Source organism: Gouania willdenowi, chromosome 3 (genome assembly GCF_900634775.1).
Source record: "Gouania willdenowi chromosome 3, fGouWil2.1, whole genome shotgun sequence".
In the NCBI taxonomy this organism is placed as follows: domain Eukaryota; kingdom Metazoa; phylum Chordata; class Actinopteri; order Blenniiformes; family Gobiesocidae; genus Gouania; species Gouania willdenowi.
In genome coordinates, this window is record NC_041046.1 from 14,077,187 (window position 1) to 14,103,299 (window position 26,113).

At 41.0% G+C, this 26,113-nt stretch overlaps 1 protein-coding gene across 6 annotated transcripts; it reads left to right on the forward strand.

Annotated features, from left to right (window-relative positions):
- Positions 1 to 4,212: 4,212 nt before the first annotated feature.
- Positions 4,213 to 23,297, forward strand: nod2 (nucleotide-binding oligomerization domain containing 2). Of its 6 annotated transcripts, XR_003672768.1 has the most exons (13): positions 4,213 to 4,308; positions 4,390 to 4,905; positions 9,546 to 9,672; positions 9,861 to 11,634; positions 15,045 to 15,128; positions 15,203 to 15,286; positions 15,360 to 15,443; positions 15,519 to 15,602; positions 15,921 to 16,004; positions 16,504 to 16,587; positions 17,912 to 17,986; positions 21,561 to 21,701; positions 22,364 to 23,297. XR_003672768.1 is itself a non-coding variant. In XM_028437257.1 (12 exons), exons 2-11 carry the CDS (start codon positions 4,429 to 4,431, stop codon positions 17,982 to 17,984), a joined length of 2,955 nt encoding a protein of 984 aa, XP_028293058.1. In that variant the 5' UTR covers positions 4,213 to 4,308; positions 4,390 to 4,428; the 3' UTR covers positions 17,985 to 17,986; positions 22,364 to 23,296. The 6 variants fall into 6 exon arrangements, 4 of the variants coding, with proteins under 4 accessions (XP_028293058.1, XP_028293037.1, XP_028293047.1 ...); XM_028437257.1 differs by lacking the exon at positions 21,561 to 21,701 and having other exon boundaries at positions 22,364 to 23,296; XM_028437236.1 differs by lacking the exon at positions 22,364 to 23,297 and having other exon boundaries at positions 21,561 to 21,868.
- Positions 23,298 to 26,113: the final 2,816 nt, after the last annotated feature.

Sequence of the window (26,113 nt, forward strand, 5' to 3'; positions counted from 1 at the left end):
GCCTTTGCCTAAATGCTCTGCATCCCCAATGTTCTAAAGAAAACTAACATTTGCAAAAATAAAACTTAAAGCACCACAACATTAGTAACAATGTGAGCGCACGTCCACAGTGTGTGATATTATAAATCTGTGGTCAGAGATGAGTGTCAACTTAGGTAAATTAAGGTGTTCCTTGACAAGTGGTAGCGTTAACAAGGACATTCCTCAAGAAAAGAAAGAACATCCAATCTTGGACGGAAACACCTTCCGTGGCATAGATCATCTCTAATAGTTTGAGCCTCAACATTGATCAAATTTGGAATGAATGGACAATTTATGACTGATTAGTGTTCAGATGGGCGGAGCCAGGTAGAAACTTAGGGTTTCTTAGACAAAACCTGCCAGCAAGCAGGTTCAGTTCATGGAGAATGTCTAGAACCGGAACTCAGACTTTCTCTTATTTGAGCCAGAACATACTCAGAGTTTGAACATAACCCGCAGCCCCCCGGTCTTGCTCTTTGTGAATTCTGGTCTCAGGCAAATCAACAACTCTAGCTTTTAACAACCAAACCCTTAACAAATCAGAGATAAGCACAGTTATATCAGCTCAATCTAGACGTTAATGTCCTTCATCACCGCTAGACACCCTGTTCTCCCACAACAGCTTTAAGATGTGGTGAAAGAGCATCCAGACTAAGGTTTGCCATTCACAAGTCGGTTAAAAAATCCAGCAGATTTATTACACTGCAAAAATGATGGACTTCAGGAAGGAAGAGTGAAATGTAATGTAGGATAAATGAGCTGTGATCTTGATGAGGAGGCTCGTTTAGGCAGCTTCAATGTCTCAGCTCACTTGCTGTAGTTTTCCAAAAATTGCTTAAAATCTACTGACTCTGATTCTAAACAGGATCAGGGAGATAACGGAGCCTGTAAGAGCCCAGTCAAGGGGCAGTGACAGCTGTTGTGGCAGTTTTGAATTGAATGAGACGGAGTCAAGTTGTAGGGTTTACTGGTCAGATGTGGACACGGTTTATTTGGTCAAAGGGTTTTAGAGGCAGACCGTTCTGGGATTCAGAAGTGTCCATGTGTGTGTGTCCCAATTAATCTGTAATTGTTCTGTGTTCTCAGGGTTTTGTATGCTGCCGATAGCACTAAGCATAACAATGACAGAGTCTCTGAGAAGAGACCTTGGCAAATGTTATCAGTGTAGGGTGGTATCTGGTCTGCTTAGGGCAGTGTGACCAGGACAAGGAGAGATTCTCAACTGCTTTAAAATTTGTAGAGAAAGCTATTCTGACTGAAAGCTATCATTTGTCTTTATTCCATTGACCATCCAAAAACCCTATGTAGTTCTCACACTTTGAGAGAAACCTTGGACATTGTTTAAACAGATTTTTGAGGGTAATGACAAAAACAGCTTTCTAGGAAAGCTAAGCAACAGCATTGGTGTAAAGTTTACACTTGAGGCCTTATTAAAGTGCACAAACAATGAGGTGTGCTGATGTGCTTCTGGGAGTTCTGACTCTCTGGCATACCAATGTACAGACAGTCCATCAGTGCACCTGGCCTGAGACTGAGCCCACCACATGTGATTTTGATATTTGCACAGAAAAAATGTAATGATGAAACAGCAACGACACTAAATCATGTCAAATCTGCTTTAAAGGGATCCTCCAGTTTTTATAAATGTGGCCAAAAGCCAGTGAAATGTCCTTATTAGAAGATCTATGCCTAACAAAATGCATTATTTTGCACCATATTTGTTTCATTATCTTTTAAAAATGGGACTACTCTAACGTTTGAGAGGCTGTAGGCTGCCATGTTGAAAATACGTCATTGATGACGCGAATCGCCCCTTTCAGCCCATTGAGTTCTATAGCAGTGAAGCATTCAGGGTCATTTAGCAGCTTTTTCAGTCAAAATGACAACTTGTGCTGCTTTGGGTTGCTCTAAAAATCAGTAAAAGTTAAAAAAGTTGATGTAAAACTCTTTTGTTTACCGAAATTTGATAAACAAAATCTCTGCCCCAAAAAAATCTGTGACCACAGGGGGCGACAGTTCCAACTCTGCTGTTTTGTAGACGGCATGAAGAAGAGAAGAGCTCCGGGGTGCATGTAAATACAGGCAACCAGAGTTGACTGCTGCTCATTAATGTCAATGGTTCTTTGCAGCAGACAGATTCAACTTGGGCCCCACTGACACCACAGTGCTGTGTGTGTAATATATTGTTATATTTTTACGTTATTTCATAATATAAAAACCATCCCAGTGAGTGATTACAAGTTATTTTGGTTACAGGTAAATCTGTTGAGATTATGTTCGTGTTACGTAAATTGCATACTTTACGCGGTTTGAGGAAGTGTGCGTAGTGTTTTGAGCTAGGATTAAACAGATAGCTAAATCCACATGGAGTCCGTGTCTTCTCTTCCCAGCCATAAAAACCCCACAATATTACATTGGTGGAAGTCATTTTATAATGGGTAAATAAACAGCCTCTCTGTTATGTCCTGTGGGACGCGCTAAACCCAGGAAAGATACCGGAGATACATGTATATTGGAGACAGAGTCAAGGTGGCTCAGTAATGCATACACAGGTGGTAAATAATATCACAAAGTTTATCATTGTACTGGTCAGTAGAGCTACTATTACCAGGGAGAAAATATCTATATTTATATTTTATATTTATTCCTGGCACAAAGGTGTGTAATTGATTTGGATTGGAATGCAGTAGGAAATAATCACTGGTAAACAAAGCCCAGTAAAACTCTGGAAAACAATAACCACGAACAAATATATGCTCCCTGATAAAGATAGTAGCTCTACCGACCAGTACAATGATAACCTTGGAAATATTACAGCCTGTACATGCAGTACGGAGCAGAATACCGAGCTGTTGTTGTTGTCCCTATTGGACTAACTTTTTGTTTAACAAGATTAAACCTTAAGCCCTGACATTTGCAAGTGTTGGATCTTTTATTTATTTTCTTTTTTAATATCTTATTAAATATTTTATTATTTAATAATGGAAAAACTTTCACATACCTAATATTACTACAATGCATTTAGCCCAATTTTGATAAGAAATGTGAAATGTCTTCTCAGTTTGAACTCTTTTTTCTTATCCACCCATACTTCCTGGGACCTCCTGCTGGGATTTGAATGTTAGAACTCAGCTCTGAGCTTTGTGTAGAGATAGGGGTAACTCTGTGTTACACTCCCTATGGTGGGGTTGTCTGTTTTTTAGAACACAATTTTACACAAAAAAGGAGAAACATTCCTTTTTGAACTGTTTACATCTGAATATGTCTCATCACTCCAGCCCTGGTGTGATTGTTGATTAAATCCCTCAGGGCAAAAAGACACAATGAATCAGGTGGTGGTAGAGAATACAAAGAGACAATTTTGCACTTTACCAAATATAAAATAGGTCACCTTTTTTGTATTTTACATCAGATGGAAATCCTATTTCTTCGACTTTGTTTATCAGCAATAAAATGCTGCAATAATATTATCCATGATTAAAAATCATCTCAAGATTTCTTACATAATAAGACGTTTTAACAGCAGCAAGACGGCAGCTTTGATGATCTTTAAAGGAACAAAGTGCTAGAAAGTGATAGTAATAGACTTTACATAAATGTGTCAAGAAAAGCCAGACTGCACAAGTTTATCTGTGCAACTGTTCCACCATGTGGCTGCAACACAGAACTGCAACAACCAGCATGAATTTATTGATTTTAGTTCTCAAAATTAATCATCTCTATTTCGGCAGTAGATGCTGTAGGGATTACAGGACATCACATTTAATAAAAAACATATCTATATATATTATAAACAACTCACTCTGTTTACTGCAGATGAAATAAAGACAATACTAGCAGACACCTGATGAACATGTAAATTCCTAAAATTGGATTTAATATGGACTTTGCATTACTTGAAGATGTGGGTTCATCTAGTTTTTTAATTTAATTATTGTGCAAAATGGATAATCAAGAGCAGCAGAAAAGAAAGTAACACCAGCCACTGAATGATGGAAGGAAGTGCTTCCTGCCCCATGCTAATGTAAGCTATGAATGTGTCACTTTCATTGTGTACTTTTTGAGAACATAGCATTGATTCCCCCTCTTTGTGAATTGTTCTCTGACGTTCCCTTATTTAAAGCTGTGGTCGCTCTTCCTTGGGCAAGGAGGAAGTGACAAATTGTAGTTTTGCTTGGCTAGCAGCCACCCTACAGATCTGTGAGCATGTTTCACTTGCTTTCTGGAATGAGGAAATACAAGTTTTACTTGGTTGAGACAGAAGCATGGTTGTTACCTTTGTGAGTGGTGAGTAATATTGTTTGATTTCTTTTGCTTTCACCTTTAAACTTGTTCTAATTCACTGCTACATGTGTTGGATGTTTATAGGATTAAAGAACAGCAGCATGAAAAACGCAGTGCAGAAGGATGAATTCCCAGGAGATTGTGCTGAAATATCGAGCAGAGATACTGAACATGGTTTGCAGCCACGGATCCAGTGAACTCCTAGAAACCATTCTGGACTTCCTGCTCTCTCAAGAGGAGCTCAACTGGGAGGACTACCGGAATATTCTGATAACTGGGAGAGCGCTGTACCCCAGTGCTAGACAGCTGCTTGACTTAGTTTATTCAAAGGGTGAGGATACCTGTGGGATCTTCCTCGCTACGCTCAAACAAATCCTGCCTGAAGCTGGCTTCTCATTCTTACAATGCTGTTCAGACCCAAAGAAAAAAGAGGCAAGTCAAGGCACATGCAGTCAGAGGCTAGTGGCTCAAAGGCCAGCATACGTCTACAAGCTGCAGGGCTGCATTGACGGTGCTCTTAAAGCTCTGCTAGAAGCGAATTACTTCACGCCAGCCGACTGTAATGATGTGCAGCTTCCTATCCACACGTCGACTCAGCAGGTAGGGCTTATTGTAAGCTCGGCTTACATTAATAAAGTCTGAACTTAGGCATGTTTCTATGAGTTAGAACTAACTAAGACTCATTATTAATGCTGCTGGGGACGATAACTAACATTGTTTTTTAAAACTGTACCTGTATTTTATCCAAAAGCAGATGTGAAAAGTAACAAGTACTTAAGTATCTGTACTTCATTGAGTATTTATTTTTTGGTGACTTTTTACTTTTTAAAGCAAATATCTGTACTTTGTACTATTTACATTGTAAAAATGAGCTTGTTCCGTTTAAGACCTTTGAAGATGATGCCACAATGTCAAAAGGCGCAAACCAATAATCGCAAAACAGGAGGACAAGCTAGTGCTAGTCATGAAGGATAAGCTAGTGCTAGTCAATGTGCTAACATTGAGGAGAAGCTAACATAGAAGAGAAGCGAATGCTAGTCAACATGCTAACATTGAGGAGAAGCTATGCTAGTCAACGTGCTAACATTCAAGAAAAGCTTACATAAAGGAGAAGCTAGTGCTAGTCAACATACTAACATTGAGAAGAAGCTAGTGCTAGTCAACGTGCTAACATGGAGGAGAAGCTAATGCTAGTTAACATGCTAACATTGAAGAGAAGTTAACATGAAGGAGAAGCTAGTGCTAGTCAACATGCTAACATTGAGGAGAAGCTAGTGCTATTCAACGTGGTAACATGGAGGACAAGCTAACATGGAGGAGAAGCTAGTGCTAGTCCACGCGCTAACATGGAGGAGAAGCTAGTGCGAGTCCATGTGCTAACATGGAGGAGAAGTTGACATGGAGAAGAAGCTAGTGCTGGTCAACGTAATAACATTGAGGAGAAACTAACATGGAGGAGAAGCTAGTGCTAGTCAGCGTGCTAACATGAAGGATAAGCTAGTGCTAGTCAAGGTGTTAACACTGAGGAGAAGCTAACATTGAGAAGAAGCGAGTGCTAGTCAACGTGTTTACATTGAGGAGAAGCTAATATGGAGGACAAGCTAGTGCTAGTCAACGTGCTAACATTGAGGAGAAGCTAACATGGAGGAGGCGCTAGTGCTAGTCAACATACTAACATTGAGGAAACGCTAGTGCTAGTCAACGTGCTAACATTGAGGAGAAACTAACATGAAGGATAAGCCAGTGCTAGTCAACATGCTAACATTGAGGAGGAGGTAACATTGAGGAGAAGCCAGTGCTAGTCAACGTGCTAACATGGAGGAGAAGCTAGTGCTAGTCAACGTGCTAACATGAGTCAGGTGGTGGTAGAGAATTATTGCGCTAACATGCTGTGGGTTTAATTGAGCTTTTGCATTTTTTTTCTTGAAACATTTTATTTACACAATTTTGATTTATAATTAGTGGTCACAGGGCTGCCAAGTTTCAGAAAATGACAAGAGTAAGACTTTAGTGACCTGATGCCTTCCGGCAAAAAAAAAATATGGCCTTTTTTAACATTGCTTTGGCCTGTTTTAACGTTAATTTCTACCTTAAGACTGATGTCCTAACCTCATTGCCAGCGGCTCTCCCTGCACTGTGGCCTCCTAATGCTAGTTTTAATTAACCAGAAATTAGAAATGAAAGCTAACAATAATTTTGACAAAATACATTTATTTGTCGATATTTCATTTCAACCAACTCTCCATCATTTAGCTGGGGACATGTCTCATGTTGTAGGTGTTTGTCTCAGATTTTGATGCCTTGATAACAGAGGCAGGGGGCTCCCACTTAAAACACTGTGGCCCAAGGCAGTGCTACCTTTACCTCAGCTCTCCTTGTCTGTAACAGAAAGGAGGTCATTAAAAAGCAAATCATGTAAAAAAAAAAACAAAACATTAAAACGTCAAGTAATTTTTGATTGAATGAATGTCTTAGCAGCAGACTCAAGGTCCATAGAAATACACTATTACATACAAAAATAATCAAATAAGAACAGTTCAAATGAACATTAGATCAAACAAGGCATTTATTTCATTTACTATGTATTTATGCTGATATAACCTACAAGTGCAATTCAGCTACTACCAGTGTTCATAACACATCATGATTTATTCTTTGTAAAATCACGATCACATCACGATTTTTTTCATTCAAATCATTTAGACTATTTTGAAGTTATTTACAAATAAAACAAACCAATTCCCCTACTTAAAATCATCGCCCTAAATGGAAAAAAGGAATAAAAGTGTGAATGCCTCATTTCACACAGTTTAGACAATTATATCCTTTACAAGATAAAACGTTACTGCTTCGGTTACATTAGGCCTGGGTTATATGGACCAATATTCATATCTTTATAATTTTCGTCAAAATGGCAATAGGCGATATAAACCATTTTTTTTTTTTATCAATAGTTACCCTTTTATTAATCACTAGCGGCACAATAACAACATTTTGTGTCACTTTTGACTTTTTCCTTCATTAAGGCTGAAATGTGATTAAATTATGTAGTGTTGCGTTTTTCAGGGCAGCTCTGAGTTGCTGAAAGTCATTTTTAAAATAAATCACATTCAGGACACTGTCTCTTTAAGAATGCCTTAGTAGCAACTCTGCTACAGAGAGAGTTAGTTAAAGAAGAAAACACATGCAGTGTTAGTTTTTTACATGAGTAAACTAACACTATAACATGCACACACACAGCAATATAAAGGGTGAAGAAAATTGAGTAGTTACATATAATCTCAGACAGTCTGTCCTCTAGATCTTTCTTTTTGAAAGCATGTCGATGAGTCAGTGTGTTGTATGAGGTGTCTTAGACCCAGCTTGTCAAGACCCGCCTTATGTTGCTTCTGATTGGTTTATTGTGTGATGCCTGCCATGGTTGGTTAGATTTAGGCACCAGGTCTGGGATTGGTTATCACGGTCAGTCAATCAGAGTTACTCGAGCTACGGCAAGCCGTGAGGACCATTCATTATCACAAAAAAAATAAATAGACTATTGAATGGGGAAATATCAGCGTGAGAAATGTCAAGTGTGGCGTGTGGTGTGAGAATGCGTCAAAATGCATGACTGTCACACTCAAAGTGTGAGGTTTGGCAGCTCTCGGTCAATTCTACAGGTGTTCATATGTAACAGATAACAGTTTTCTTCAAGTTCTTAAAAAATTAAAGATATGGAATTTGGGGGTTTAAAGTCCTGTCTCATTATTGAAGGGACATTTGTTTTACTTTTTTACTTAAGAACATTTAGTAGCAAGTACTTTTACTCAAGTAAGTAATTTTTTATTCAAGTGTCTATACTTTTACTTGAGTACTGAAGACTTTTTCCACCTCTGTCCAAAAGTTGTTCACATTCTCTAATGATGCTAGTGTGCCTACAAAAACCCTGCCAAAGTGACATTTCTGGTGTTTTAACAGATTGAAAGTGCTGCCAAAACAATGGCAGATGTGGATTTTGTGGCTTTCCACTGAAACACCTAAATATGGGCTAAATTTAATGTCTTGCAGAGTGATGTCATATCATGGGAAACACAATAAACAAACCAGAAAAAAAACTAGGTGAAGCAAATCACTGTCTTCCTTGTCTGGCAAAGAAATGCAAGAAATCACAATGAGTATGATATATAAAAAATTCTTAAATAACGTATCTGCTTCTGCGTCAAATTTAGATTCTTCTTTGGAATTTGGAATTGCCTTTCTTGCAAAGTGTCGAATTGGATGGATAAAGTTAATCATCATTTATTTCTCCTGTGTTTATTAAGATTGTGGATGAAACACACCTATTTAATATATTACATGTTTATTTGGGAACCAAATTTTACATTTAGCCTTCAGGTATTGTGTTTTGCTAGCTGTGCACTCTCATCAATGGCATTAATGCTAAGCTAGCTCATCTACATATTTCACTTTTCACTAACCTACAGACATTTTCCCAAGTACCTGTAGTATATATGCTTGCCGGTCCTATAGCTCATTTGTAATAAGAGTTCATTGTACTTACTTCCTCTTCTCATAAAAAAAAGGAAATGATTTGGAATATATTTTTACACATTATTACAGGAATTAAGCTATGTGAAAAATAATTATTAATAGTATGTTTCCATTATACTTTACTGTAAGTTTTGATATACTTTCCCCCACAAAGATACAGAGCTGCTACAGGTTTAGAGTCACTTAAAGTTGATGAGAACCCAACAAAGCATTAAACGTGTTGAGTCTTCACTCAGAGTAATATCTCATCTCTTGGAATCAATAGACATGGAAATTTCTTAAAGTTGGCCAACAGTTATAAACTTTAGTTTTGTGTTACCAAAAAGACACTCGAAAAGACATAATTAAACAATACTCAAATTTCATATATGCAAGATTAACTTCTCTGGACATCAGTAAAATGAATAACTAACGTGCAAAATCACTTTTATCTGCTTAATACATGTAATTGTGTACATAGTAGTGTTGTTGATCAATTGCTGGGTTTAATTGCTGTGAATTTCTCTTGGAGATGAATAAAGTATCTATCTATCTATCTATCCATCTGTCACTTACTGTATTCCAGACAAAAACTTCCACTTCTACTTTGTTGTAGATTAATTTCTACAAATTGTTTTTTGTTGCTCAGATCTATCTTTTCCCTAATCCTCAAATAGATCTTTTTTTTTAATATATATATATATATACATACATATCAATTTGTCAATCAGGCAAGGCGTTTGCTTGACCATGTCAGAGCCAAAGGTGAGCCGGCAGCAGAGGTCATCCTGCAGTATATTCAGCAAAAACAGGAGTCGGACTCCCACGTGAACCAGGATAATGCAACTCTCTCCAAAGGTCTGTTATGAACATACTGTATAACTGCATGCAAAGACTTTTTCAAATGTAGAGGTTTTGCAGTTTGAAATATACTTTTACGCATTAGAACTGTGACAAAGCTATATATTTGAACTTTAATAAAGCACAGTATGGTTCAGTGATTGCTTTTGATAAGCAAATATTTAACATCTGTGTTCTTTCCATAGAATTCCTAAAATATCAAAAGAAACTAAGAAGCTCGGTTTCTGCCCATTCCTGCTTCCTCAGTAGCTATGGGGGCACTAGCCACATGTCCCTGGAAGATGTTTATACTGAAGGATTACTGGAACTACCTCAAGACTGCAATAATGCTTCTGAACCTTTGAGTATTAATGATATTTTTCATGCTGAGGGAACGATGAACGAGGAAGCCGACACGGTACTGGTGTCTGGAGAGGCGGGCATTGGGAAGACCACCCTACTTCAGAGGCTGCACACACTTTGGGCTCAGGGAGCCGCCCTACAGAACTTTCTCCTGCTGTTTCCGTTTAACTGTCGCAGGTTGAACTCTGAGCAGAGGGAGCTGTCCGTGCAGGAGCTGTTGTTTCAGCACTGCTGCTGGCCTGACCGAGAGCAGGAGGAGATTTTCAGCTTCATACTGGATCACCCACATCTCATCCTCTTCACTTTTGATGGTTTGGATGAGTTAAAGCATAGTTTTTCAGATGAAGACAGACTCTGTTGCCCCAACCAATGTGCACCTGTCCATAAACTGCTGTTCAACCTGATTCAGGGATCCCTTATGAAGGGTGTGCTAAAGCTTGTCACAAGTCGTCCACAGGCAGTGAATCCAGTGCTTAAGAGATACCTTCGCAAAGAGATTCTCCTCAAGGGCTTTTCCCCTACGGGCATTGATTCTTTTCTGAGGAAGAATCACAGTGACCCAGCAGTAGCTGCTAAGGTTCTGCACTCGCTGCAGGCAAACACAGCTTTACTTGGACTGTGCCATAGTCCTGTCCTCTGCTGGATTTTGTCACAGTGCTACAAAGAGCTGCTAGGCTGTGAAAAAAACAGCATACAAACCACCACAGACATCTACCTAATGATTTTACAACACTTTCTGCAGCGACAAACACCCTTAACAATCAGCATGAAATCAGGCTGGCTAAAGGAGCACCTGGGAACAATCCTGCATCTCGGGCAACTTGCATTCAGAGGAATCACAACAAGCATGTACATCTTCTTAGACCCCGATCTGAAGATATGTAAGATTTGCGACAAAGATATCTGCTCAGGTTTTCTTCTCCAGAGCAAAAATATATCCTCCACCCACATTCACCGCTATGAGTTTCCTCATGTGACAATGCAGTGTTTCTTTGCTGCTCTTTACATTGTTTTGTCAACCAACGCTGACAGTTCAACCATTCACAAGCTCTTTGAGCTGCAGGACTTGAGAGACACGGGTCCTAACAGTGTTAGTCTTAAGGTCTGTTTGTGTACCACGGATCGATCACAGCCCATTTCTGAAAGAAAAGCCACAAAAATACCAAATTTGCAAATAACTGCCATGTTTGTATCTGGACTTCTATCGCAGCGACATCAGAGTCTATGGCTCCACTGCAGTCCCAGTGCTGCACTACAGCGTAAAGTACGAGAAGTGGTTAAATGTCTTTCCAAAGGCTTGCAGAAACATTTTAGATCCATCCCTCCACCTGTACAGGAGGAGAAGAAGAGCATGCATGCAATGCCGGACTTTGTTTGGCTCATCAAATGCATCTATGAAATGCAGGAAAGCCGTGTTGCTAAAGATGCCATGAGCAAGCTGGAGGTGGACCACCTGAAACTGACATACTGTAATATCGGCCCTATCGAGTGCACTGCACTTGCTTATGTGCTCCAACATTTAAAAAACCCTATCGGCCTCCAACTGGACAACAACTCTGTAGGAGACGTTGGAGTGGAACAGCTCCTTCCATGCATGCACATCTGTCGATCGCTGTAGTGAGTATAAAAGCCTTTTTGTGGTAACTATAGAAAACACACAAACTCTAACAATAGCCATGTTTTAGGTTTTTCCCTATGTTACAGTGTGTTTAATCAGGTATAGGGGGGCGACAGAGTTTATTTATTAACAGATTTAATCCATTATTATGTTAGAAGACCGGGTGCCACTTTCCTTTTAAAAAAACCCAATAATTCCCTAAAGAAATCGCTGTTATAAACTCCTAATCGCTCAGAGTGTGGAATTATTTTTGCTATCTACGCTTCAATAGGTTCCAGACAATATTGATAAAGAATTAGGTTTAACCATTTATTATCAAAAAGTTGAATTGTCAATAACATCAACAACAAGCGAAGTGTTGTGCTTTCTAAACTAATACTAACTAATTACAACATACTCGAGAAAAAAGAGAAGTTAACAAAAGATCGGAATACAGGAAGAATAAAAATAAAGAAAGGAAGACTGTGTGCGTGCGTGTGCGTGTGTGTGTGTGATGCAAAGGGGTTTCACCTTATGAATGTTTAATCATTCTGGCAGTATTGCTTCACTGAAGAGTAAAGTAGTGGCCTGCTATGAGGTCTCTTGCGCTGACACTTGCCTTAAAGGGAGCGGATGTTTTGCAGAGCGCACAATGAATCGAAGAAAAAAAAGCAAGACTAAATGGACTTGATTTATATAGCGCTTTATCCCTACAGTGAAGTATTCTCAAAGCGCTTTACAATCATAGCTCATTCACACACCAATGGGACTGTGCTGCCATGCAAGGCACTAGTCGACCACTGAGAGCATAGGCTTTAGTGTCTTGCCCAAGAAAACTTCGACGCATAGACAGGTATAGACTGAGATCGAACCCCCAACCACTTAACCCCTCTACCACCTGAGCAACGGTCGCCCAATGGAATAAGGACTTGGGCTATGTACCAACATAATATAACATTATAAAGCTCATTAAACAAGTCTGCAGACTGAAGCACCAGGGTTCTAAGTTTTTGCAACGAAGTTGGCTTTAACGCCCAAAATCATGTCATGTGTGAAGTACAACCCAGAATTATAAGCTCTTTGAAATCAACAGCAAAAATAAATTAAAATAACTTACAAACAGAAGATAAGAGTTGAATTAAGGTAGAGGTCAACATTTTATGATCATTTTGACATGATGCTGAGAGACATTACTGACAGATAATTAATTAAAAGTGTCTCTTTAAAATTGCCTAAATAAACTTTGACCAATTATATTTTATAGCATGTGAATAGTGGAGCTATTTTAATCCATTAATTTGGTAGCTTTACTGTAAACTTAGAAAGATCAACAATTAGACTGACATTTTAATACACCTTTCAACTTTGTGAGTCCGATCTCCAGTGCGTTGATTCCTGCGATTAAACAGGGAAACAACACCTTGCATGCTGAATATCAGACTTCATGGCGATTTCATTGATCCCATTGCATTGTTTTATCTGTCTCATTTAACTACGAACACATTCCCTGCATGCAGCTTTCACTTCTGATTGGCTGTTACCCGAGCAGAGTGATGCAGCGTATCACTCACTAAGCAGCGTGGCATATAAGCGTATGAGCAAAGCCGCCGGCATAACCACATCCAATCACACACCTCCCTACTTGGCGCGAGGCCGATGTTCTGTCCTGAGCTCCTCTATACTCTAAACTGGAGAAGGCGGGTGAGAGGAGGATATTCATTAAACTGAGTGCTATCATGGACAATCCCTCTTACCCACTAAACCATATTTTGGAGGCTCTGAGCAGGTCTCAGCAGCACACTGAGACATCCCTGTGGGAATGAGCGCTACCGCGGGTCCCCGTCCCATCATTAAGACTCTTTAATAGTACCTTGTGATATGCATCACGTCTGCTTCTTCACTTCATGACAATCACTGTTTACTGTATACAGACACAGTATATACTAGGGCTCTGACGATACCCTTTTGTCCCAATTATTGGGTTGCGATTCGTTTTAAATTGCAATTCTGATTTTACAAGTATTGCGATTCTACACTTGTTATTTACTCTGTAGTGTGAGCAAACTGTGGCTTTATGTTGGACACAGTCTTAAAATAGTTGACGAGCGTGGACATCATTTTGACGTCTGTCAGAGTTTCATTTCACGAGCTGCAGCTGACGTGCGCACCGCGACACACAGCTGTTTTGCTCCGTGACGCAGCAGCCATCATCCTTCCGCCTCAACTGACATAACGCACGTAGTCACCTTGACTGGCTTCATTACCTGGATAAGTTTATTCAGTATCCCATCCAGGGTTCGTTGGTCTGCTGCTGGGTGTCTTGCTTGCTGTAGCTTTTTGTCCGGTTGGTGACGAACAAGATGAGCAGTGATGTTTGTTGTGTTACACAATGCGCTACTTGTTTGGAGCAGAGTTTAATACAGCTTTGGTCATGTTTAAATCCGTTCGCCATGGAATCGATCAAAAGTATCAAAGTGCAGGTGCAGGTTTACTCACAGTTGTTGGTTTGTTTGCCAAAGGACAATCCCAGTTGCTGCAACTCTTCTTCATGCTGCAAGTCTGCCTTGTGTTTGCACTCACTTGCAGAAGCAGAATCTATTATTAAAATCGGCACCCAAAAAATCACAATAAATTGTAAAACAATTTTTTTCCCTCCCTTTGTATATACTCTGTTACTGAACCATCAGCTGAACGCAATTTGCCATCCTTTTTACGCAGTGCGTTAAGTGTCACTAAAAATCAGGAGTGGTGTAGATTTTGCAATGCAGTCCAGGTGGTTTGCTTTTGTGTCATATACAGAGCAACCTTGAGGTTTTCAGTAACACTTTACTTGAAGTATTATATATAAGGCTGACACTACACTGTCATTATCTGTCATTAGCGTTATTAAGTTGACATGAAGGATATCATTAAGTGTTGTTCACTAAATTATGACACCTTTGGAGCTATGTTGGCATTTTTTTGGGTTAGATGTGTAGTAGTGTGGTTAGGTAGGGTTAGCATAAGAGGTTAGGTTTAGGGGTTACGGTAACAAAGAGTTAGGGGTTAGGGTAACGAACGACACTTAATGACAGCCTTCATGACACCTTATTCATGCTAATGACATTTTTGATCAATGCAGGTAAAGAAGGCAAGATGCCTTCAAGTGTACCGCACAATGCTTGGCATCGGACTTCCTGGTATGCGCTCGCTTTTGGTATATAAATCATGCTGTCAAAACTGTTTGTTCAGCTTCTTTCAAAAATACAGTGTCAAACTACAACAACAAAAAAGGTGTGAATATTCTCAGCATTTCTCATCCACCATTACAGATATATTAATGTGGTTTACAAAGTGTGATTTCTCAATAGCAGATGACTATATACAAGCTCTGCTAAAAATATTTTTAGCGGCAATATAATTTTTGTGTGTGTGTGTGTGTGTGTGTCAGCCTGAGGAACAACAACATTACAGATGAAGGCATCCGCAAACTGATTGCTAAAGGGATCCAGTGTGACAATTTCCAGAAAATTGCGTAAGCATTCTTTGCACGTTTAGCAGCTATTATATAAGGACAAAAATGTACTCATGGTCACTGTTTTCTTTCAGACTCTTCAACAACAAGCTAACCAATGCCTGCACACAGCACTTTCATCATCTCTTGAAGAACAGACAAAATTTTCTTTCGATAAGGTCAACTCATACGGTAATTATCATAACTATGAATATATATTAGACTTTTCAAATGTTTCAATTTTGTTTTTAGGCTTGGTAACAATGCTATCACAGCAGAAGGAGCAAAGCAGCTGGCAGTGGGACTGAAAGCTAATCAGTCACTACAGTATTTGGGGTAAAAGCTTAGCTATAAACATCTTCCTGTTGATGGTGCTTTTTACATGCTGAACAATTTCACTTGTATTTTTAGGCTTTGGGGCAATAAGATCGGTGACACAGGGGCAGAAGCACTAGCCAGTGCTTTGGAGGGCAGCAAAACGCTGGTGTGGCTCAGGTAACGTGTTCATAAAACAAAGCTTTATTTAACAAGAAATATGCCTGTTCTCAAAAGTCAGTCACATTTTCCGAATTTCATGTTTGAGGAACATTTTCTTAAGTCATCAATATTTTAAGTTTAAGTAGCATTTGGTTCATACATTATATTCAACAACAGTCACATGTGATGCATTGGCACAGACCATAATTCTATCCTATAAATCTTGAGGACAAAGGTGATTATTTAAACTAGTACAGAAAGATGTTCTCCTATCTGTTACCACTGCAGAATAACCCTATTGATGTTTTTAGTAATTGCATTTCTGTGTAATAACAGCCTTGTTGACAACAATATTGGGAGCACAGGAGCGTGTGCACTTGCCAAAATCCTCAGGGGGTGTCCATCATTGAAGGAAATTTGGTAAGTGTTCTGGAACCACAGACTTAACTAGCCACTTTGGTGAAATATTCAAAGCTTGCAATAAATAAACAGACAAATAATAATCAATGGTATGATTTATTAGCCTAGAATTCATCCTAATCTTTTTGTATTATTCAATGTTTAATATAAAAAGTAAGGAAGTGGGTGTGGTTTATAATAATAATAATAATAATGCATACATTTTATATAGCGCTTTCTCATAGACACTCAAAGTCGCTTTACAGAATTAAGGTTTCACTCCACACTTAGTGGTGGTAAACTACGATTGTAGCCACAGATGCCCTGGGGCAGACTGACAGAAGCGAGGCTGCCATAGTGCGCCATCGGCCCCTCCGACCACCACCAACACTCACTCACACACTACATTCGTACTTATCACCAGGCGAGTGATTTTTCCCTGTATGCACATGTTTATCAGCACTTTAGTGTTTTATTATTTTAAGACAAAGTGTTCCACCTTTCTTTGTTTCTCTTAAAGGTTGACAGAGAACTGCATAACTAAGGCAGGTGTGGCCTGTCTGGTTGAAGCCCTTGAAGGCAACACTCATGTGGAGTCAGTTTGGTATGTGTTTTACACAAAGACACCCACACAGACTGTACAGATTTCCAGTAATACAATGTATGCTCAGGGTCCTCATTTATAAAAGTGTGCCTAGGTAAGCACACTTCAGTTGGCGTTCGCTAAAAACCAGGAAATGCGTACAAATCTTTTTTTTTTACGATTTATAAACGTACGTCCCACGCCTCTTTCCGGATCAACTCAAAGGTTGGCGTGAAGAAACACCTTGCTCCGCTCATTTGGTGCCCATAAAAGGTCAGGTAAACGCCCTAAATGAATATTCACTAATACAAATTTCACAGTGGACCAAAGGGGAAAACGAGCAAATAAAACAAATTTCACTCAATGTGAGGTGGAGGTATTAATTGCTGAGGTGGACACACGCAGGAGAGCGTAATTTGGTAACACAGTGCGCATTACAAATGATAGAAAGGCAGATCACGTTGCATTGCCTCATCAGACTGTGACAGGTGAAAAATAAACGATCACACATAAAATGTGAGAAAATGTGGATCACTCTCCATAGGAAGAATGTCTGTTCAACAGGTGGAGGAAAGAGCACCGGATCTCAGCTTCACAAAAATCTGGAGGATTAGTGGGGATCCCTTCTGTGTAATGGAGGTGGGGGACACACACAGATGCACTATATATGCGCCAAAAACATGGGATTAAACTCCGCAGCAGCTGGTCTTCCTCCCTCTCACAGCACCTCGTCCTCACAGGGGGTCCTGTCTATAGGTCTCGCTGGTCTCTGTAGATCCTCTCCTCCAGAGTCTCACCTCGTCCTTCAGCAGTGCCAAATAAGCCATTGTGCGTCTTTACGCATTAGTGTGTACGTTTTTATGTGTTGCAGCCAATTGATCAGCAGTTTTGCGCAATAATCATGTGATTTTGATTACAATTATTATTATTATTAGATGAAAACTGTATTTGTAGGCGCACGCACGTCACTCACTCCCTGCGGGCGTCGGTATAATTTTTTCTTCCTCCGTTTTTCGCACAATTTTCATTAATTTGACTGTCTTTAGTTTCATCCTTCTCCTGTTGGAGTTGGAGTTATTCGTTTCTCATGATTTCATGCGTACGGCAGGGTCAGAGCTGCCGTACGGCCGTATAAATCCCGAACTTTGCTTATATGTGACGTACGCTTTCTTTTGTACGTACGCAGCGTTTATAAATGAGGCCCCTGGTGGGCAGTTTACTTCTGTAGAAGAAAAAGAACAGCCATATTCCACATTTAGTGACATTGCACATAATTTGTTGTGTCAAAGACTGCCATGAACACACAGTATGTCTCACTCTCCCTTTCTCAATTTTTACACTGCAGGCTGAGAAAAAATCACCTCACTTTGGAGGAGGAAGAAGAGATGAGACAACAGGAAAAAAGACTGGTTTTCTAAAGGTGTTATGAATTGGTCAGGATTACTGTTTAAGAATATAGTATTTATTTTGCATTCCAATTGGACACATGTCAAATTCTGTTAATAGAAAGAAGAAAAAAGGTCTGCAAAGTACAAACCCCTGGATTTGTAACAGGGGAAAATCACTCAAAAATGTATTGTGATAATAGTCTTCCAGTGTTATTGCATTTTATTTTATGCAACTCAGTGCTCAAAAAACCCAACCTGTTTATTCTGGTGGTTTAGTGGTTGGCACATCCATCACAAAGCAGGAGGGTGTGAAGTTTGCAGATTCTTTCAATGCCAGTGGCAGCAGCACAACTGGCATTGAAAGAAGGCAGGCAAATATCAGACAGCAGAGAAAAATGTGGAGGAGACACATGGTGATGGTGGTTTTTTTGTTTGTTTGTCGTTTTTTGGAGGGGAGGCATGCATGTAGACATACAGTACACCTTAAAATGTTTGTATTTTTTTATTTTGATTTTATATTTATCAATGCTGGTAAGGGTTAATTAAATTCAGACTGAAGACATCATTAGCTATCGAGTAAACAGTGTGTAAACACAGAGTGCTCATTTCTATGCACTCAAAACTTGGTTGGGCCTCCTTTTGCATGAATTACTGCATCAATGCAGCGCAGCATGGAGGTGATCAACCTGTGTCACTGCTCAAGTGTAATGGAAGCCCAGGTTGCTTTGATAGCAGCCTTCAGGTCATCTACATCGTTGAGACTGATGTCTCTCACCTTCCTCTTGACAATATCCCATAGCTTCTCTATGGGGTTCAGGTCAGGCAAGTTTGCTGGCCAATCAAACACAGTAACAACATGGTCATTGAACCAGCTTTTGGTACCTTTAGCCGTGTGGGCAGGTGCCAAGTCCTGCTGGAAAATGAAATCAGTATCTCCATAAAGCTTGTCAGCAGAAGGAAGCTCTAAAATTTCCTGGTAGATGGCTGCCTTGACTGTGGACTTCAGAAAACACAGTGGACCGACACCAGCAGATGACATGGCATCCTAAATCATCACAGACTGTGGAAACTTCACACTGGACTTCAGGCAACGTGGATTCTGAGTCGCTCCACCTTTCCTGGGACTCTGGACCAGGGGACTCATTTTCAGCCCTGGAGCTTCATACCTCAGACCGGCCCACAATCAAAACATATCATTATAATAATCATGTTCTAACCTTACATGTTGAGTCTACAATAGCATGATGTTCTGTAAAGCCTTGTATTTCAGTGGATTGTCCTAAAATATTTCAATTCAGTGCAGGTAAGGGTTGCTTCAAAATGTAGAATTATTTCAAGATGAGTGCACATCTCCAACATTAGTCTTTCACACGTCCTTTTTACAAATAACAGAATCTATACTTATCAGTGAAGGCAGTAGTTACAAACTTTTTCTGCTGTACCCCTACTAAAAAAATGAAAAACTCTCAGGGCCCCCCATTGTGACAAAATGCTTAAAAAAGAATGAAAAAAAAGTGTATCCTTTTTTGAAAATAAACAAAAAATTTGACTATTTTACGAATATTATAGAACATAATGTACAATTTGCAATCACATATTTTTGAACAGTAATATAACTCTATATTGCATTGTAAAGGAAAAACATTTTCTATTTTTCACAATTCATTAAATGTATTTTATATCAGCATCACTTATAAGAGAACTAGAATGGATGAACATGAGATCTTTAGGACATGACCACTACACTAACTTCAGCTATAATTAATCACCTGCTTCATTTATTAAAAACAAGATGGCAAATCATATAAAATGCATAGACAGATGCATTCATTATTCAATATTAATTATTCAGACAAATTGGGTTTTAATTAAGATTCTTTTGGTACCGTGATCAACCGAGCGTTATGATTGAGGATCGCGCTTAAAAACCGGTGTCACGTACTGAGTTTACCTCATACTGAGATCGATTATGAGCATACATGCGCACGCGCACTACCAGAAAATAATTTTTTGCTAAGAAAAATTTTTTTGTTTATTTTTGTTTTCAAAGTGAAAGAACATGAGTTTTATTAGTTTATTTAATTTGATTAGGGTTAGATTAAGGGTTGCATGCACATATATGCTCATGATTGATCTCAGTACGAGGTAAACTCAGTCCATGACACCGGCCCTCACAGCCCAATCATCAGACCGGCCCACCGGGAATTGTCCCTGTCCTCCCGATTAGCCACTCCGGACCTGCTCTGGGACCTTCATTTCGTTGTCTCTTGTTCAGGAGTGGCTTGACACGAGGAATGCAACATTTGTATCCTATGTCTAGGATTCTTGGCACCTGCCCACACTGCCAAAGGTACCAAAATCTGGTTCAATGACCATGTTGTTGCTGTGCTTGATTGGTCAGCAAACTGAAAACCTGAAACCCATAGAGAATCTATGGGATATCCTACCTTGAGTCTCTCCTCCCTGCTCCCCTTCCCCTCCCCCTCCCTCTCCACTTTGTGTAACACTGCTCTCCCTTTTTATATCCTCCCTCTAATAAAAGATTTCTTACCCTTCCTTAGGGAGGGCTGGTGATGGTCACAATTAAGCAATAAAATGAATCAATTTATTTTATTGCAATAACAAAACATGCATTGCTGTCTCATAATGATTGCTCTTCTTGTAGTGTTGACCTTTGACAGTATGTGCAGACAAGAGAAAAAAAAAAGAAAAAAAAAAAAAAAGAGAATCTATGGGATATTGTCAAGAGGAAGGTGAGAGACACCAGACAATGCAGGTGACCCGAAGGCTGCTATTAAAGCAACCTGGGCTTCCATTGCCCCTGAGCAGTGCCACAGGTTGATCACCTCTATGCCACGTGGCATTGATGCAGTCATTTATGCAAAATAAGGCCCCACCAAGTATTGAGTGCATAGAAATGAACATTCTTTTCAGAAGCCTTACATTCTTGTTTAAAATATCCTTTTTTTTATTGATCTTATGTAATATTAAAATTTTCAGAGACATTGACTTTTGGGTTTTCATTATCTTTAAGCCATAATTGTCAAAATTTCAATAAATAAAGGCTTGAAAAATTTCACTCTATGTGTCATAAGCCTATATCATATATGAGTTAGACTTTCTGAAATGAGTGAAAAAAAATATTAAACTTTTTCATGATATTCAAATTTTTTTATATGTACCTGTATATGCATACATATGTATGTTTTTGAGAAATGTGTTTATAGTTTTTGTATGACAAATGACAATTTTCAGAACATTATAACTTACTTGTGTAAATAATAAACTGTATTACAGCTACAAAAGTATTAGTGTAGAAATAAAGTCACATTTTACATGACATGCTGTCAAAGGTCAACACTACAAGAAGTGAAATCATTATGAGACAGCAATGCATGTTTTGTTATTGCAATGAAATAAATTTATTTATTTTATTGCTTAATTGTGACCATCACCAGCCCTTCCTAAGGAAGGGTAAGAAACATTTTATCATAGGGAGTGTGATGGCCATGGCCACACATTAAAGTTAAGTTCCACAGTTATCATTGTTTCTTTGTGTTTCAATTAATGCACTGTCTGTTAATCCTGATTTTCTTTGTTTTTGAGTTACCTGTGGAATGTCTTCCTGGTCTGGCAAAAGATGGTGGAGAGGGCGGAGTTGACTTTTAGGCTGAGACCCACACCCACCGGACCAGACCAAGTCATTGAACTCATAGGGGGATTGGGAGTTGTTTATGTTAGATTTAAGTTAGTATATATCATGTTCTCCCCTGTGTCTGTCTGATGGAATATCCAACTCATATACGTATAAGTCTCCCCTTGTGTGTTAGTTGGGGGTTGTGTGGGTTGTGTTAACACCATGCTGTGGAAGTTCCTTCTTGGGTAAAATAAAACCCAAATTGTTCAACTGTAAACCTGTTTCCTGTTCCTTGGCTACTTGGTCCACGACAGGGAGGATGTAAAAAGGGAGAGCAGTGTTACACCTAGGTGGAGGGGGAGGGGGGAGTTCTAAATCAAATCCACAAGAGTCAAAGTCAAATTTGGCGCTACTTTTAAAACTTCAAGCCTCATGGCACTAATGTTTACATAGAAAGAATAACACTGTTCCTCCCGTACAATGCTGCTGAGACTTCGTGGTAAGCCCAACCACTTCCGGAGGAAACAGCTGACCTTCCTCTCGAAGCACTCGACGGTGGTCATTGGCACGTCATAGACCAGCAGTGGCCAGAGGAGTCTTGGCATGATGCCATGTTGGTAAATCCAGGCTTTAAACTTGCCTGGAAGCCCCGACTTATCCACCGCTGTCAGCCAGTTTCCCAACTCCTCTGTTGTTGATCGGAGTGCTGCGGTGTCCTTCAAAGTGCAGTCATAAATCTTGCCCAGGCTCTTAACTGGCTTCTCTCCCACAGATGGGATCTGGACACATCCTATCGAGAACAGAAACTGGTCTGTGGCCTTCCCCCTCCTTACAACCAGGGACCTGGACTAGGCTGGCTTGAAGTCCATCCGTGGCCAGCTGATGAGACGCTCAAGGCCTTGCAGGATCCATCTGTAGCCCGGAACTGATGTTGTAGTCACTGTCAGATCATCCATAAATGCTCTGATTGGGGGCTGCCACATACCGGAGATGGTGAGTGAGCCTCTGCACTCCACCTCTGCTGACTTCACCACCATATTCATGACCAAAGCAAACAATATCACCTAAATAGTGCATCTGGTAATAATGCCCTTCTCAAGCTGATGAAATGTAGATGTGACTCTCAAACGGAAGCAGCTGTAATAGTCCAGTATGAAGTCCCTGATCTTGCCTGGAACATGGTGTTGTTCAAGCGAGGTTTCCACCAGCTTGTGTGGAATAAACCCGTAAGCATTGGCAAGATCGAGCCAAACGACTGCCAGGTTTCCTTTGCCTTCACGTGCCTCCCAGATCAGCTGGGTGACAACTCCTGTATGCTCAATGCATACTGGAACCTTTGGGACTATGCTCCTCAGAAGGAACTGTGTCATGCGCCAGGTAATGATACTAAAGAATATCTTGCCTTCAACACTGAACTGTTCAATGGTACTTGAGCAGATTATAACTGACATAAACCAGAGCACTCTGTGATTCAATAAAAAGGGATCAGAGACATTTTTAGCCACATTATGTATATTCAACATATTTAATTCACCTAGGACTGCTTTGTGAGGTTTTACATGTGTATGCATACAACGTTATGTTGGCCTATGTTTTGTATAAATGTTACAATTTCATAAAATCATTTTTATTTTGAATTAATGTTCATTTCTGAGTGGAAGGTGAGTGTGAGCAACCATTCTCAATGTCACATTTTTTTAGTTTTTGTTCCTCGTAGCCTCTTTTCCTTTGATTTACAGTGGGTTGCAGTGGCGCCGCCATCTCCCCCGGCCGTGACTGTTTGTAGAGCCGAGGCGGCGGCCTCCCGCTACAGTGAGACAGCTGTAGCAAGAGGCTAGGCCCCCACCCCCCTCGTTTTATATCGGGGGGACTGTGCATACTATGAAATTGAATCCTGGCAGTATCACTGGTAGGTTGCATAAGTATTTGCACCCTTTTAACTTTTCTACATTTTGCCACGCTATGAACCACAAACAAATATATTTGGATGAAATTTCCAGTAAAAGACACACACAAAGTGGCATACTATCGTGAAGTGAAATTAAATTTGTACATGATTTTGAACTTTTTTAAGAAAACTGAAAAGTAGGATGCGCAAAAGTATCTATCCCCTTTTCCTCTTAGTGTTACCAATTGCCTTGAGAAGTTGCATGATGATTTCTGAATGGCCACATGTTGACCTAATGACTAAATAGAGTCCACCTGTGTAATTGAATCTCAGTTCAGCTGATTTGTGGTGGTCTCATAGGTCTGTTAAAGGGGGAATATCATGTAAAAATTACTTTTTCAAGCTTTATATCATGTTAGTGTGTTATTCCCTCCTGAAAAACATACCTCCAGTGTTGCTCAGATTGATTCACATAATTTTCTCCTGCCAGCAGCCATTTTCCGGTTGTTTTGCTCGAGGGGACGAAGCTCCGCCTGGGGACAAAGCCCCTCCCCCCTTCTAAGTTTTTTCCTCAGTCCAGCCCACAGCACCCTCCTCTGCAGATTTAGCTTTTTATTTACTTATTTTAAATACTTTTCTAAGAAACCCCTGGCGTATGTTGTCTGTACTCATTTATGTCCATCCATCTTCTCCCGCTTAGCTGTTTCCGGGTCGCAGGGGCAGCATCCTCAGTAGGAAGGCCCAGACTTCCCTCTCCCCGGCCACTTCCTCCAGCTCTTCCGGGGGGACCCCGAGACATTCCCAGGCCAGCCGAGAGACATAGTCTCTCCAGCGTGTCCTGGGTCTTCCCCGGGGCCTCCTTCCGGAGGGACGTGCCCTGAATGCCTCACTAGGGAGGCGTTCAGGGGGCATCCTAATTAGGTGCCCGAGCCACCTCATCTGGCTCTTCTCGATGCAGAGGAGCAGCGACTCTACTTTGAGCCCCTCCCGAATGACTGAGCTTCTCACCCTATCTCTAAGGGAGAGCCCAGTCACCCTACGGAGGAAACTCATTTCGGCCGCTTGTACCCGTGATCTTGTTCTTTCGGTCATGACCCAAAGTTCATGACCATAGGTGAGGGTTGGAACGTAGACCGACCTGTAAATCGAGAGCTTTGCTTTTTGGCTCAGCTCCCTTTTTACAATGACGGACTGGTGCAGACTCCGCATCACAGCAGACACCGCACCAATCCGCCTGTCGATCTCTCGCTCCATCCTTCCCTCACTCGTGTACAAGACTCCGAGGTACTTGAACTCCTCCACCTGGGGTAGAACCTCATCTCCAACCCGGAGAAGGCACTCCACCTTTTTCCGGTCGAGAACCATGGACTCGGATTTGGAGGTGCTGATTCTCATTCCGGCCGCTTCACACTCGGCTGCGAACCGATCCAGTGAGAGTTGAAGGTCACGGTATGTTGGAGCCAACAGGACCACATCATCTGCAAAAAGCAGTGATGCAATACTGAGGCCCCCAAACCGGACCCCCTCAACGCCCTGACTGCGCCTAGAAATTCTGTTAATAAAAGTTATGAACAGAATCGGTGACAAAGGGCAGCCCTGGCGGAGTCCAACCCTCACCGGAAATGATTTCGACTTACTGCCGGCAATGCGGACCAGACTCTGACTCCGGTCATACAGGGAACGAACAGCTCCTATCAGGAGGTTCGATACCCCATACTCCCGGAGGACCCCCCACAGGAATCCCCGAGGGACACGGTCAAATGCCTTTTCCAGGTCCACAAAACAAATGTGGACTGGTTGGGCAAATTCCCATGACCCCTCAAGGACCCTGCTGAGGGTGTAGAGCTGGTCCACAGTTCCACGGCCAGGACGAAAACCACATTGCTCCTCCTGAATCCGAGGTTCAACTATCCGGCGGACCCTCCTCTCCAGTACTCCTGAATAGACTTTACCGGGGAGGCTGAGGAGTGTGATCCCTCTATAATTGGAACACACCCTCCGGTCCCCCTTCTTAAAAAGGGGGACCACCACCCCGGTCTGCCAAATCAGAGGCACTGCCCCTGATGTCCACGCGATGTTGCAGAGTCGTGTCAGCCATGACAGCCCCACAACATCCAAGGCCTTGAGGAACTCCGGGCGGATCTCATCCACCCCCGGAGCCCTGCCACCAAGGAGCTTTTTAACCACCTAGGCAACCTCAGCCCCAGAGATAGGATAGCCCACAATCGGGTCCCTGGGCCCTGTTTCCTGATTGGAAGGCGTGTCGGTGGGATTGAGGAGGTCTTCGAAGTATTCCCCCCACCGATCCATAACGTCTCGAGTTGAGGTCAGCAGCGCACCATCCGCACCATACATAGTGTTGACGGTGCACTGCTTCCCCCTCCTGAGACGCCGGATAGTGGTCCAGAATCTCTTCGAAGCCGTCCGGAAGTCGTTCTCCATGGCCTCACCAAACTCCTCCCATGGCTTTTGCCTCGGCGACCGCCTTGGCTGCACTCCACTTGGCCCGTCGGTACCTGTCTGCTGCCTCCGGAGTCCCACAGGCCAAAAAGGCCCGGTAGGACTCCTTCTTCAGCTTGACGGCATCCCTCACCCCCGGTGTCCACCAATGGGTTCGGGTATTGCCGCCACAAC